General features: G+C 45.7%; 3 protein-coding genes across 4 annotated transcripts; 2 read left to right on the forward strand and 1 right to left on the reverse strand.

Annotated features, from left to right (window-relative positions):
- Positions 1-578: 578 nt before the first annotated feature.
- Positions 579-3154, forward strand: LOC121614080 (zinc transporter ZIP9). The gene is made up of 7 exons (XM_041947854.1): positions 579-804; positions 1113-1218; positions 1467-1631; positions 1727-1783; positions 2098-2183; positions 2276-2410; positions 2520-3154. Exons 1-7 carry the CDS (start codon positions 709-711, stop codon positions 2778-2780), a joined length of 906 nt encoding a protein of 301 aa, XP_041803788.1. The 5' UTR covers positions 579-708; the 3' UTR covers positions 2781-3154.
- A 2092-nt stretch (positions 3155-5246) lies between these two features.
- Positions 5247-6962, reverse strand: LOC121614363 (coiled-coil domain-containing protein 177). The gene has a single exon (XM_041948194.1). The coding sequence runs from the start codon at positions 6960-6962 to the stop codon at positions 5247-5249; it is 1716 nt and encodes a 571-aa protein (XP_041804128.1).
- A 1642-nt stretch (positions 6963-8604) lies between these two features.
- Positions 8605-12446, forward strand: nsmce4a (NSE4 homolog A, SMC5-SMC6 complex component). Of its 2 annotated transcripts, XM_041947843.1 has the most exons (11): positions 8605-9044; positions 9137-9360; positions 9570-9650; positions 10049-10179; positions 10420-10571; positions 10745-10844; positions 11136-11226; positions 11312-11406; positions 11498-11546; positions 11651-11730; positions 11841-12446. In XM_041947843.1, exons 2-11 carry the CDS (start codon positions 9159-9161, stop codon positions 11904-11906), a joined length of 1047 nt encoding a protein of 348 aa, XP_041803777.1. In that variant the 5' UTR covers positions 8605-9044; positions 9137-9158; the 3' UTR covers positions 11907-12446. The 2 variants fall into 2 exon arrangements, with proteins under 2 accessions (XP_041803777.1, XP_041803778.1); XM_041947844.1 differs by having other exon boundaries at positions 8605-9360.
- The last annotated feature ends 1392 nt before the right edge of the window (positions 12447-13838 follow it).

Consider the following 13838-nt stretch of genomic DNA (forward strand, 5'->3'; position numbering starts at 1 on the left):
CCCACATTTTTTTGCAGCTGTTAGCAGTACTTCCACTGCCTCTGTGCATTGCATTATGGGAGAATAATCTCTAGAAGCAGCACACTCAAAAGTCAACTATAATTGGTATCCATGCTGGGGTATACTTAGAGTGTGTGTGAATTTGACACACACACCTAATGTCTACTTTGTTTCTGGTCGCTTTGTCCACTGGTTGTGAACGATGCAACCTGTTTTTCTGTATTTTATTTTTAGGCCTGAAGCGGTAAAACAATCGAATAAGTCATTAGAAAGAAAGGTAAAAGTTTGAAAACCAAAGCAGAAAGTGTATTTTCCTCTAGTTTCTGTCCTGCGTCCTCGGATTTACCTTGCGACCTCTTTCAGGGGTCCCGACCCCGAGGTTGGGAACCACAAGCATGCGTGACACATGCCGTGAGAGAAGACACCTCTGCAGCTGGAAGAATGGCGGCAGATGATTGGAGGGCCGGGGGTTGACGGGGGCGGGGGGGTGCAGTTCTCAGCGGCCGACGCTGGGTGCTGCTGCTCGGGAGGGAAGTGCTGCTGTGGTGCGAAGCAGCCGAGAGACCGAGGCGCGACGTGGAAAGGCAGGATGGCAATTATGTGTTAACAAACGCGCCCCAGCGACACCACGAGAGCCGCCTGTCAGCGCCCAGCGGGAGCCAGCATGTAGCGAAGCCGGTCACCTCCTGGGAGAGGAGAGCCACCGCCATGGACGGAGGGTTGACTATCACTTTAATATCTGTTGCGATGTTTGTGGGCTGTTTTTTACTTGGATTCATCCCACTGTTGTTCAGACTCTCTGAGGTAAGAGCTCTCTTTTAGTTCATTTGATCTTTTATTATTGGCGGATCTTCAGTCACGTTGCTGCAAAAAGTGGCGTCAAAACTTCATTTTAATCTGCAGTTTGCCCCCCACATACACTTGACTGCATCACAGTGATTTACACTAGTGGATAATGTTGTTTCTGTCTGTGGGAACCAGCCTTACCGCAGCACTATTTGCTTACGCTGGCCTGGGAGTATGAGGGATCGCTCCAGTTGTTTTATCTGTCAGGTAAATCGGTTTGGGGCAGGAATCCCACAGATCAGCTGAGATCATGTGCTGTTCCTCAGAAAAGCCTGCAGTTTGTGTCCATCCTGGGGGCCGGACTCCTGTGTGGGACAGCACTGGCCATCGTCATCCCTGAGGGAGTGGACTTACTGGAAGAGTCATGGAGAGGTGAGCGCGGTGTACAAACACAAAGATCAGCTGGACTCACGGCCTTCCGCTTCACCCCATTTCCTTGGTTTCCTTGCCAACCCATGACCCTTTTCATCCCCACCCACCACGCCTGCGTTTGATTGTAACCCCCTGAGATGAAGCATATGGGGATGAAAGCAGGTGCAGCGGTCTAAATGTGTGCCGCTCCGCCTTGTTGTCTTTTGTGTGGATTTGATCAAAAGCCGTTCTTCATCTTCTCCCCGCAGCATCCTCATCCTCTGATGTGCCGGCCAACCTGAACGCCAGTGACAAAAATGCAACCTCCACAGAGAGGGGCCCTCCGCCTCGGTTCTTCATCGGGGTGGCTTTAACTCTCGGGTTCACCCTCATGTTCGTGGTGGACCAGATCGGAAGTTACTTTTCCAAGCGTGGCAAGTTGGCAGAACTCTCACACCAGCTTCATTTTGCTGAATGTCACCTCCGCGCTCACCTTTTTATTTATCAACACTGCAATGTCTCATTTCAGACCAAACGAACACTGTCGGCATCACAGCCACTTTGGGGCTCCTTATTCATGCTGCAGGTAACATTCACTGTTCGTTTCTATTGACCCGTGTTTGCCCAGGGTTCATAGAGCACCAGAGCACAAGCCTGGAAAATCCCCAAGGCACTGAAGTTCACTTCCTCATGTGACTCAGCATGTGATTCCTTCACTGTTTCAGTCCTTTATCTTTTAAATGGCTGCCTCTTGAGTCTGTAGCACAGCCTTTAGCTCAGTTCGGATCAGACTTTGGCAAAATTTGACACTTGATGTGATTGTGTGAAGAAAAGGCACAAACATGCATTGAGGGAGTAGATTAATGTGACCATTAATAAGACTTTTGTCTGCACATGTAGCCGATGGATTTGCTCTGGGTGCAGCTGTGGCCACGGGGCAAGCGACAGTCCAAGTGATAGTATTTTTTGCTGTGATCCTACACAAGGTGAGGTTCCCTGAGAGTGAAATGTGTGGCAGCACTGATCACAAACATGATGTAATAGAGCTGATGATGACCGATCTTCTTATCTCCTATAGGCGCCTGCAGCCTTTGGTCTGGTCTCCTTTCTGATGCATGCAGGCCTTGAAAAGAAGTACATTCAGGGACATTTGCTGGCCTTTTCGGCTGCAGCGCCTATAGTTGCCATCACCACATACTTCATACTGCATGCGGTGAGAAAGCGCGTCACCCATCTTGCGTCTGTCTCAAAGCAGACGCAGTGATTATACAGTCTCAGCTGGTGCCTCAGCAGAATTTGATGTGATGTGTTTGTGTCCGCAGTCTGGCAGCTCCTCTCAGAGCCAGCTCAGCGCGACAGGTGTGGGAATGCTCTTCTCGGCCGGGACTTTCCTCTATGTGGCCACGGTGCACGTCCTCCCTGAGATCAGCAGCAGCAGGACGGGCCAACCCCCCTCTGACCCCCAGCAGCACACTGGAGCAGGGGCCCACCAGCAGCGACATCTGGGGCTCCTGGAGAGCCTCACCCTCATCCTCGGGGTCGGGCTCCCGATGGTGCTGGCTCTTGGGCTGCAGGACGACTGAGACAGAAATGTCAGTTCAGTGTGCTCTAACAGTGTGCACACTGTGAACTACATGGGTTGACAAAACGAGCCACAGAAACAGGTTTACCCTGGTCCAGCTATTGTTTGTACGAGCTCTCCGGGGAGAATCTGATAGCTAACACATTGTCTTGGTGGATTGGGTTCCCATTCCAAGACTGACAAAAAGGGCATAATTAGCTGAAACTGGATAGATTTAAAGAAACAACCACATAACCTTATACCGTCTGTTACCCCAACAATAGATCTACAACTCTGATTCCAAAAAACTGGGACGCTGTGTAAAGAAATAAATAAACAGAATGTGTTAACTTGCTAATCCTTTTTGACATGTCCTCAATTTAAAACAGTACAAAGACAATATATTTAATGTTTTACCTCATCAACTTCATTGATTTTTGTAAATATCTGCTTATTCTGAATGTGATGCAGCAACACGTTTTTAAAAAAATTGGGACAGAAGCAACAAAAGACTGGGAAAAGTTGTGAAACGCTCCAAAAACACCTGTTTGGAACACGTTACTACACTTCCTAAAACCGATGTCGGTAAACACAGTTTGTTTGCTTTTTTGGAATCGGGCTTGTACGTTGTACATTTTTAAATAATTTCTCTTTGGGCTGTGTGTTCGTCGGGAGCTTGAAAACAGGTCCAGGCACTTTTGAGCAGTTGTATAATTTGTTGAATAGTACAGCTGTCGCTTTTTGTGCCTGTTAAATGATGTTTGAGTCATAGAGAAACAGGTGGCTGACAGTAGGTACTGTACATAACTGGAGATATCACAGATGATTCACTGACTTTATGCCCAGAACCACGGTCATTTGTTTTTCAATGACTCCTGCAGTTTCAGTTCCTCCTTTAGCTTATGCAGAAGTTTACATTAAATAAAAACACATGATAGTTTATTTCACTACTTAACGTCATGCTCTTTTTAGTCCTCACACAACACGTTTTGATGCAAAGGTAAGCAATCTGATGGTAATGCATTTTATTTTTAACGCCTAAAGTGTCACGTTGCACCTGCCTTTTATCATTTTTCCCAGAGGGCTGGACGTAGATGTGCCAAGTAAACAACACCGGTGATGTCACACTTGGCATGATTTATTAATTAAGAAAACCTGCAAATACCATAAAGTTATAAAATCAAAGAAATAATGTAATATACAAAACACAATTTAAATAACAATCTGATTATAAAGGAATGCCTATGCTATACATCATCACACCACGAATGGCAACAGAGTGTTTCTTAGGTGCAGGATCAGTAACTGCTGTTATGTTTCTATTCTTTTTTTATGTTCATATTTTACATTTACCAGATTTCATCAGTCTGGCCTCATCCAGAGCGCTGTAGCTCCGTTCATCTTCAACCTCCCTAAATTGTCCCACAATTCCTCTCTTATCTGCCCTCCTCCTCTCTCATATCAAATTAAAAACACTGATGTCAGCCTTCAAGCGCCACAATGGCTACGAACCACAATTTAACCCTTCACTCTCTGGTCTGCAACCTGCACTAGTACTGCTCAACTTCCCACAGGCTGATCCTCCACCCCTTACATCCAACAACTGTGGGGGTGTAGTACTACATTCACTATTTACTACATTGTGTCATGTTGGATCACTCAGTACAAACTGCCTGGTTCCATGCATGTGTCATAAAAGAAACAATGGCGTGCTGTGGCTCACAGAGCAGAGGTGTTTTTGTTACTATAATGACAGCTTTGCTTATACCGTAAAGCGTCAGGTCCTGACATAGGGGCCCTGAGATAAATCACAGGGTTTGCAAGATGATTTAAATGATGCAAAAGACAGAAAAAATAGAGCTACAACATCAATTGATTGTCAACTATCAAATCAATCGCCAACAATTTTGATAATCAATTAATTGGTTTGAACAATTTTTTTAAGGAAAAAAGGTCCAAATTCTTCTGATTCCATTGTGGACAAAACAACATTTGAGGATGTCATCCTCGGCGTTGGGAAACACTGATATTTGATTTTCTGACATTTGCAGACCCAACAACTAATCGATTAATTGAGAAAATAATCAACAGCTTTATGGACAATGACAATAATTGTTAGTTGAAGTCCTAAAAAAACAACAAAAACATGTTTGCTATGCAAAATTAAGTCTCTATCAGATCTTTCTCCAATTTGGCCTTTTTTTTTAAAATTTTATATTAATGTATTTTGTCTGTATGTCATTGGAAACTCATAAAATGGAAAATTATGGCACAACCTCAGGGACTCTCTCATCATATCAAATGAAACTGTGACGGCTTTGACACGATGATGGCCCGTGGCAAGTTCCAGGGCCCCTGTGCAGCTCTGGGCCCCGACATTCACCCTCCATTGATTTTAAACTGAATTTAGTTATATTACTGCAGTTCTGAGTTCATTAATGCCTGAACTTTAGCCTGTGAGAGGAGGTGCTGATGTTTAATGTTTCTTTCATAGTTTCATGCGGCTCATGGAGGCAGTCAGCTGAGCCTCCAGAGCCATCTGATCAAAGGTTCGTCTGTGCGTCTGCTGCCTCACTCTCTCCCTCATGTGAAAGGAGGCCCGAGCCAGCCTGTGCGCCTCCTCCTGTATCTGCTCCCGCTGTCTCCGCAGCCTCTCCCTCCTCCACTCCTTCATGAAGATGCAGCTCTCTCTGACCCTCCTCGCTGCCTCCTCCTCTCTCTGCATCCTCTCCCTGAGCCTCTGGTGGCAGATCTGCCGGTGTTTGTTGTGCTCGTGCGTCTGCTGAGCTCTGGTCTCGTGGCGGGCCGAGGCGCGCTGGGCCGCTCTCTCCATGCGCCACTGGCTCAGCTGGACCAGGATCTGTTTGTGTGTGAGATGCTGGACGCTCTGCAGCTCGGCCCTCAGCCGCGCTCTCTGAATCTGCTCCTCTTCCCGGGCCGCCCGCTCCTGCAGCTCCCTGAGCCGAGCATCTACAGCCTGGCTATGTTTCTCGCAGGAGTGTCGCAGCTTCTTCTCAAGTGTGCTCCTCATCTGTGCCTCCTCTTCCTTCACCCGCTGCTCCACCTGCTGTTTCAGCAGGATGTGTCGTAGAAGCTCCCTACGGTTGCCCTCCTCCAGCCTCTTCCTCTTCGTCTTCTCCTGTGACACTTTGCTCCTCCTGGCCTTCTGCTCCCGCTCCACTCCTACCTGTCTCTCCCTCTCTCGCCTTCTTCTCTCCACCTCCTCATTGTCTCTCAGCAGCCTCTCCTGGCAGCATTTGCGCTCCTCTGCCTCTCTCTGTGCAACCTCTATCTTTTCTCTGCGCTGTGCCTCCACCTCCTCTTTCAGCCTCCTCCATTTGTCTTCCCGCAGCAGCACCTCCTGCTCAAGTTGTCCCGCTTTCTCTTCTTCCCTTCGCTCCCGCAGCCTCCTGCGGGCCTCCAGCTCCTCGTGCCAGCATTGCATAGTCTGCTTCAGTTTCTTCCTTCTCTTTTTCTCCGCCTGAGCCCGCTGGGCCTCCTCCTGCCTGCGGGCCTCCTGTCGCTCCAGCTCCTCTTGCTGACTGAGCTTCAGGGAAGCCTGCTCCTCTTGGTGCTTCACCAGCATGAGTGCTGCTATCTTGCGGTCTCGCTCAGACACTGTGACACACATTTCCTTTTTGATGTCCTTGGTGAGCCTCTCCAGTGTCATCTCAGTCCCTGGTGAGTGTCTGAGGTCTCCCAGGCTGAAGCTGCAGACTGTGCTCCTGTGGGGGTGTCTGTTGCCAGCAGCTGAGCAGGACGACCTACTCACAGATTTCCCTTTAAGGCACAGATCTGCATATGGGATGGACCCCGTTGTCTGTCTGTCCCTTGAGTGATCTTTCAGTTTGGTCTCTTGCGCCACTTCCAGGCCTGAGACCTTACTATCACTGCCTGGCCACCTGTCCCCAGCCGCCTGGATAATCCTCTCCCGCTCCTCCCGGCACATTTGCAAAAGCTTCATTCTCTCCTTTTCGTAGGATTCATGCATGACCCTCGCCGCCTCGACGGACACGTCGTTCTGCTCGGCAATCAGCTCGTTTAGCGATTTGATCAGAAGTTCAACAGGTTTGATGCCGAGTCGTGCACATGACTGCAGGGAGCGCGGGCTCGTTAAAACGTAGCGGCTCCTCTCTGCTGCGGCCGAGTCAAAGTTGTTCAGGTCCAAACGAGGCCGGGGAGAGGTGGACCTCAGCTCCCCCATGGTGAAACAACAGGTGAATTACCTGGATGCAGATTGCAGGTGTTCAGAAAGTGCTCCTGCTCTCGTGCTCCTGCAGTCTCTCTGCTTTCCAACACGCGGAGAGGTCATGGAGGGATTAGCGGCGGCTTTCCAGACAAGCGGCGGCCAATTGCGTCTCACTGTCTGTATACCTCAGCTGTAACAGAAGACAGAAGCGGACATGGAGGCTTGAAATGTTCCCTCTTATCATTTAAACACAGCTTTATTTATAGAAATGTGTGAACACGTTAAATAAAGGAATTGACCTATTTCTGCTTGTATAAAAGGCAAGTATAATGATAATAATAAAAGTCACTATCATCATCGCCAGGCTGAAATAAGTATTATAGGCTATGTGTAATAGAATAAATAATATATGAAAGACCCCACTAAAAGGGAAAAGTTGAGTAATTTTCATTAGTCTAATGTTTTAAGCCTTGTAACTTACAGTTTTGATGCAATTAGCTAAATCATCGCAGAACAACACGTGAAGCATTATACCTTAAAGAAAATATGTTTTCCCACGATAAACAAAAGAGAAATGTCAGAAATAACACTAACCGCTTTAAACTTGCGGCGCTCTGAGGAACAGCTGTTGTTGGACAGCTGGAAGTGACAGGAAGGGAGCTTCTGGTTGCCATGACAATAAAACAACAAATTGAAAATTAAAGAGCGGCTCTTTTGTGGCAGCTCCTCACTGAAGCGCATTCATTGTTAGCGCGCCATCTTCCGGTTACACTGGGATGAGCATCGCGTTGCTGACGGATTTGACTGCCGCCCAACGCCGTTGAAAAAGAGAGTTGCGATACTCGGAATGCGGAAGTAACGCGTGTCGTGAGGCAACGGGCAGCTCTAAACACTGAGTTTTAATTAAAAATTAAAAAAATATATCAATTTCATTAACATTTTTTTCTTCTGGGTCTCAGGAGGTTATTAAGCAAACTTCTGCATTTGTTTCAATTGAGCAGTTGCTGTTGTGCATGTTTATGTGCATGTTTTAACATTAGCATGTGATTTGGACCATAGAAGCCCTAGAGAAATATTATTACATACACATAATGTAAATCAGTGGTCGATGAAGTACTCAGATCGATCACTTAAGTAAAAGCAACACTATTGCAGTATACATATGCTTAGAAAAGTAGAAAAGTATCAGCCTCCAAAGTATATTTACAGTACAAAACGTAAAAGAACTCATCATACAGAATTGCCAATTTAAGAATCATCTATATTATATTACTGAAATACAATTATTGATTAATTAATAAATACATTACTTTCATGTTTTACTATGTATACTGTTGGGGAGCTTGTGAATTTCACCCTGGGGATCATTTTCTCTATGATATTACATTGAAATGCAATTGTTTATTATACTTTGTAGTATTATTCTGACTCTGCAAAGAAACTTCAGTTTTAAACGTAGTGGAGTTAAAAGTACAATATTTGCCTCTGAAATGTAGTGGACAAGTAGAAAAAGGAAATGCTCTGGTACAAGTAACTGGAAAGAGTACTTAAATACAACAAAAAAGGTTAGTTTTGGGCCTTCGCGCCCTCCATAGTCCTGCTGTGGTACGAGCACAGCGTCTCGGGGGCGCGCTTACTTCCCGTTTGAACAGGGGCGGTGTTTGGGGGGGTGTTATACCACATTGGTTGAAGTTTGCTTCTGGTTTGTTTGTAGTCAAACAGGATCTGTCTGTTTTTAAACAGTATTTTATCTGCTTTAGGACGTTTAACTAACCGTGTGTGAGCCTACTCACAGTAGCGTAGCTCGCTGGGATTTAGTCCAACTGAAAAGACTACGCTAGCTTTAAGCAGTTATCGTTTTTCAGTAGCTAAGGATAGCTATGGTTAGGTTGCATTTAGCAAGCCTCTGGTAGGCCGATTCTATGACATTATTCCCATTGCGTGTATCGACTTTTGTCTTATATGACGCAACGTTTTTCAACTTTGGTCTTTTTATTAACTTGTTTGGGTGGGTTAGGTTCAAAATAACGTTTAAATCTAGACAACGCGACTCAGTCACATCGTCTGCACTCCTTCCTCAAGACCTGCCGCCAGAAGGTCGCTAGTTAGCTTTAACATTCACAAACGGAAACATATTTCGCTCATGTTGGACCTGTTTTGCGTCAACGTTTTTCCCTCTTAACACGCAGCTCTTTCACTTGCCGACTGAGGATGAAGAGAGCCAGGGTCAGTGATGAAGAAGCTCCTCGGCAGAATGGCTCCGCCGGCGGAGGGAAAGAAAACAAGCGACAAAACGACGGGGACGACGGTGGCTGCGCCTTCGACCCTGCTGACCTGCAGGACGACAACGAGGAGTCCGGGCTCAGGAAAGAAATACGGTGCAAGTACAGAGACCTCATCAGCTCAGTGCAACGTGAGTGAGACGGACAGACATGTAGGGGTGTTGCACTAATTTCCGTGACCCAAACTCTGTCTATGACTCCCGGACTCCAACCCTGTCACATAATCTGACGGGTCTCAGGATTTGGTGGCACAGGGGTGGTAGCAGTGCTGCTGTTGTTGTTGTTGTTGTTGTTGTTTATTTGTTGACAAGCCTTGACTGTTATGTCTTTGTGTTTGCAGAGAACAGAGAAGACATGCTGAGTCCCACCAACAACAAACTCAAAGACGTTTTGGACGAGGCAGACAGACTTTTTAAAGATGGTGGGTGTGATACATCCACAGAAATGCTGAATTTGGGCTTTGGTCCTGTGACTGTGCCTGTAAAGAGGCATGGGCAGGCAATCAATAAACTGAAATTGTGTAGGTGAGCCATGGTGATGCACTCCAGAGCAAATATATTCTCTCAATAAGAGCAAATTCTTCATGCTAGCTCCATTGAAATGAATATGCATGGGAGGGGGAGCAGCAGGAGTGTGCATGTTCTCCCAGTACCTGATTGTGCGACACCTGGGTCTCCTGTCTAAAGACATGCAGGTTAAGTTAACTGACCACTGTTTTTGTTGTTTCCAGCGAAACAGTTTATACCTGAATCACACATCACAGTCATTGCACAGCCCCCCATAGTCTGATCAGTTTGATTTCACTGTGTCCCTCGGCAGTCCGGCAGACGAGAGAAGCAGCTCTGGATTTCCACCTCATTGTTGTGACCGCAGACCTGGGAAAGGAGAAAGCCACAGAACTAGTTGCTGAGGGCACTGCCTTTGATCCCACTACTTATGCTGAGCACCTGGTGAGTGAGTGTATTGTGCATGCACATTATAACTGCATACGCAAAATGTAGTTGTTTGTTATGGTGTGTTCATGTACGACCCCGATTCCAAAAAGGTTTGTGTAAAAGTACATAAAAGTAGTATATGATCATTTACATATGTATTCATATACAATGTAGAAGGTCAGCATGTTTGTAATGTGAGTAGCCAGGCAGCACACATAGCAATGGTCATGCGGGCATCTCTCTGCTTCTCCACAGCTGTCCTTGATGGGTCTCAACCGACTGGAAGATGGGAATGATGAGCAGGAGAACGGAGGTGCAGCTGATGGCTACCTGCCCCAGGATGCCTGGCACAGAGTGGCGAGGAGAGCAGAGTGCTGCTTCAGGACAGCGCCCTCCTTCCACTACATGTGATTGCCTCAGCATGTTTTCTAATGCTAGCTGGGACTTAAATGCCTTAAATTATTCATTATTACTGTTATTGTTAAGTTCAGGTTAATTATTGCATTTTCACTGGTTTATTACGACCCTCAGCAGTATTTTAGTTGTCTGACTTTTTCACTCCTGTGGTTCTTTTCGTCAGGATGGGTTCGTTCCATGCAGAGCCGCCTCCTCCAAAGCAAAGGATAGAACGGCAAAAAAAGGCACCCAGCAAGGAAGCCAAAAGGATAATGCCTACTCAGGTAGCTAAAGTCACTCTTCATGGCTCTAGTCTTCTACATGCATGTGAATGTACAAGCAGTTATGAGTGTGAGTAAAGTAGTGAGTAAAAAGATACCTTTAAATATAAATGTAGCAACCTCCCATCACCCAGCAGAGTGTCCAACTTGGTCAATTATCTTTTCCAAAGGCACACATTTCCTTAGGATGCCGTTATTCCTTTTTATTATTTTGGACAATGTTTTCATATGTTTGCATTGAGAGGGTTTTGATGTCCCAGATGCTTACTGCGTTACCTTAATGTCGTCTGTCAGCTTAAGAAAATGGAAGACTCTGACCAAGAGGCGACAGAGAAAGAGGTGGAAAGGATCCTGGGATGCCTGAAGAGTTACTACCAAGATGACCGTGAGTTTAAAGTCGACCTCACGGACATTAACATTTCAACATTGTGCTATTTTTATCTGCTCACAGGTCTCTGTTTCTCCCACAGCGACATCCCCAATATCGTTTTATGAGTTTGTCATTGACCCCAACTCGTTTTCCCGGACAGTAGAGAACATTTTCCACACGTCTTTTCTAATCAGGGTGAGCTGCCTGCACAGAAATTTGCTTCAGTTGAACTTGTCTGCCCTCTAGTGACTGCTAGCAGGTGTGACAGTGTTGTTCTGTGTTTCAGGATGGTTTGGCACGGACGTATTTGGATAGTGCCAAGTTGCCTTGTATAGGTGAGAAGATATAATATTTTGTGGGATTATTCTGACTGGGGAATAACAAAGGACACATGTTTAGGTGAATTAGTTTACCAGTGTTGTGTGTTTTTGTGTCTCAGTGCCTGTAGAGGAGGGCGAAGTGGAAGCTGGAGGTTCGTGTAAACAGTGCATCATCTCTTTGAGCCCAAAGATGTGGAAGGTTAGCTATTTTTGGCCTGAACACATTCAAGCAACAATACAAGCCTACTATAAAAAAAAATTGTGTTTTTTTTGTCTTTGCTCCTAATTTCTATTCTTATTCTTTCCCAGGAGCTCATAGATGCCTTCGACATCAGAGAAACAATGATTCAGCCTCCACAAAAGCAGAATGAGTGATGCACCCTGTCACTTTTTGTAAGCTGAAACCGAACATTGTTTTTGGGTGTTTTAGGGCTCTTTTTTAAAATTTCTAAATAAGACAAAATTGCCAGAAAATTGCAATGTACCTGTTTTGTCACAAATGTACACTCTTACGAGTGACCTGAGATCGTAAATACTGACTTGCACAATTTGTTTTGTATTTTTGTAGGATTGAATAATAGCAAAGAGAAAAAAGATAAAGCTGGTACTGTTGTAATTTAAGGGGCCACAAGCTTGAAGGGTTGAGAATAACAGCCTTACAGGAACAACGAAGCACAACTTAGAGCATAAGGACAATTTGAGGATGAATGATCTGACCTGGTTGTGATGTGTGTGTGCTTATTTGAAACTGCAGTCTTGAAACCTTACCACAACTTTACCCTAGCTACTGTACAGCAACCAATCAGCATTTAGGTTTTTTATTTGTGTAAGGTGCAGTCCTGTTGTGCAGAAATTTGCCAGCAGTTGATTTTTGTTTTTTTGTTTTTTTCAAAAGAAATAAAAATATTATTTAAAAGAAAACCACTGAGCACTGGGGGGATAATATATTATCAGGATTAATGTTTCTGCTCTCATTGTATAAATATGTGGGGAACAAAGGATAATGCAACAAACAACACAGGTATAATTCTATGTTCTGTTTTTGCTGTTATTTTTCCTCCTGCTCCTTAGTGAACTCACAATGATGAGATTTTTGTTGGATGAGCACACTCATTCGTTCTCATCACAATGATGTGCCACCATCATTCTTGCCATCTCCTGGGTGTTTTAAAGGGACAGGCACCCTTAATGCCGCCTCCCATCTTTTCCTCTGTTGCTCTGTGAGCATTTCATCCATCCAAAGCAGCGCTTCGGTCTGCTCACTCGTGCAGTGATGTGAGGCAAAGCTGCACATGAGGCTGGACAGAGGAGCTCCCTTTTTCACACTCATTTGATTAGGTTGGACTCCTTATGTAATGTAGATTTTATATAACAATGGCTTGAAAATATATGTCACAGGCGCACCATGGGCAATGCAGCGCAGAGCATTTATTAGTCACTGAGGCACACACACATGCAGACACAGAGGCGTGCACACACTCTGTAGCTCCAGCACAGATCTGCCTGCTTTGGCAATGCTGAGTCTGACTGATAACGATGCAGTTCTGCAGAAAGGTGCTCTGCCAGCCGTGTAGTGCCAGAGTCACCTCACCAGAGGAGGACATGGAATACAAGATGGGGAGCTGCATCGGAATCTCACGCCGCCAGGTAAACAGAGGAGAGGGAGCGTGCTGAGCAGAGGCTGCCTGCAGTGTAGCATCAATGCCTGTGTGACTGTGCAGAGAGAGCGTGCAAGAGGAGCCGCAGTAGATTTTACTGGTCAGGAGCTGAGTCTTTACTCATGCAGAGGCAGAGAGAGGGAAGGTGTAGTGTTGGAGGAGGGGCGACGTCAGCGAGGAGAAGGAGCTGTGGAGATGGAGAGCTGGGGCTGAGGAAGGGAGGAGTATAAAGGTGATTGTAGTAGAGGAAGATGGAAGGCAGGTTGGCAAATCCTAAAGAGAATGGCTAGTGTACATGTGTGTGAGTCATTTAGACAGGAGACAGTTGAAATGGGAGAAAGCTGCAAGGCAAAATGGGAGGAAACAAGTGAATGCTGTAATGTCTGTCAGAAACAGAGCTGATCAAATCAGTGTTATTTATAGAGATGGCAATAAGCCTGCTGTGCCCACAGACTGGGCAGTCAGCTGAAGATGGCCTCTGATGATGGCAGATAAAAAAGGCCCCAAAATACATTTCAGACCCTCTGTAGTTAGAATCTGTAAATGTGGTTCCTCTTTGCATGGCTGCTTTGTGACAGGCCAACGGTTTGTTTGAGTGTGTTTTAACTGCTGACATGTCAATCACTGACAAATCAAGAGAGGTGCTGTG

This window comes from Chelmon rostratus, chromosome 11, assembly GCF_017976325.1.
Source record: "Chelmon rostratus isolate fCheRos1 chromosome 11, fCheRos1.pri, whole genome shotgun sequence".
In the NCBI taxonomy this organism is placed as follows: domain Eukaryota; kingdom Metazoa; phylum Chordata; class Actinopteri; order Chaetodontiformes; family Chaetodontidae; genus Chelmon; species Chelmon rostratus.

Excerpts from the sequence above, each read along its gene's own strand:
- LOC121614363 (XM_041948194.1), bottom strand. The coding sequence starts at position 6,962 with ATGGGGGAGCTGAGGTCCACCTCTCCCCGGCCTCGTTTGGACCTGAAC.
- nsmce4a (XM_041947844.1), top strand. The coding sequence starts at position 9,159 with ATGAAGAGAGCCAGGGTCAGTGATGAAGAAGCTCCTCGGCAGAATGGC. Across the intron at positions 9,361-9,569 it reads CCTCATCAGCTCAGTGCAAC|AGAACAGAGAAGACATGCTG; the intron begins GTGAGTGAGACG and ends TTGTGTTTGCAG. Across the intron at positions 11,547-11,650 it reads TGCCAAGTTGCCTTGTATAG|TGCCTGTAGAGGAGGGCGAA; the intron begins GTGAGAAGATAT and ends TTTGTGTCTCAG.
- LOC121614080 (XM_041947854.1), top strand. The coding sequence starts at position 709 with ATGGACGGAGGGTTGACTATCACTTTAATATCTGTTGCGATGTTTGTG. Across the intron at positions 805-1,112 it reads TGTTGTTCAGACTCTCTGAG|AAAAGCCTGCAGTTTGTGTC; the intron begins GTAAGAGCTCTC and ends GCTGTTCCTCAG. Across the intron at positions 2,411-2,519 it reads CATACTTCATACTGCATGCG|TCTGGCAGCTCCTCTCAGAG; the intron begins GTGAGAAAGCGC and ends TTGTGTCCGCAG.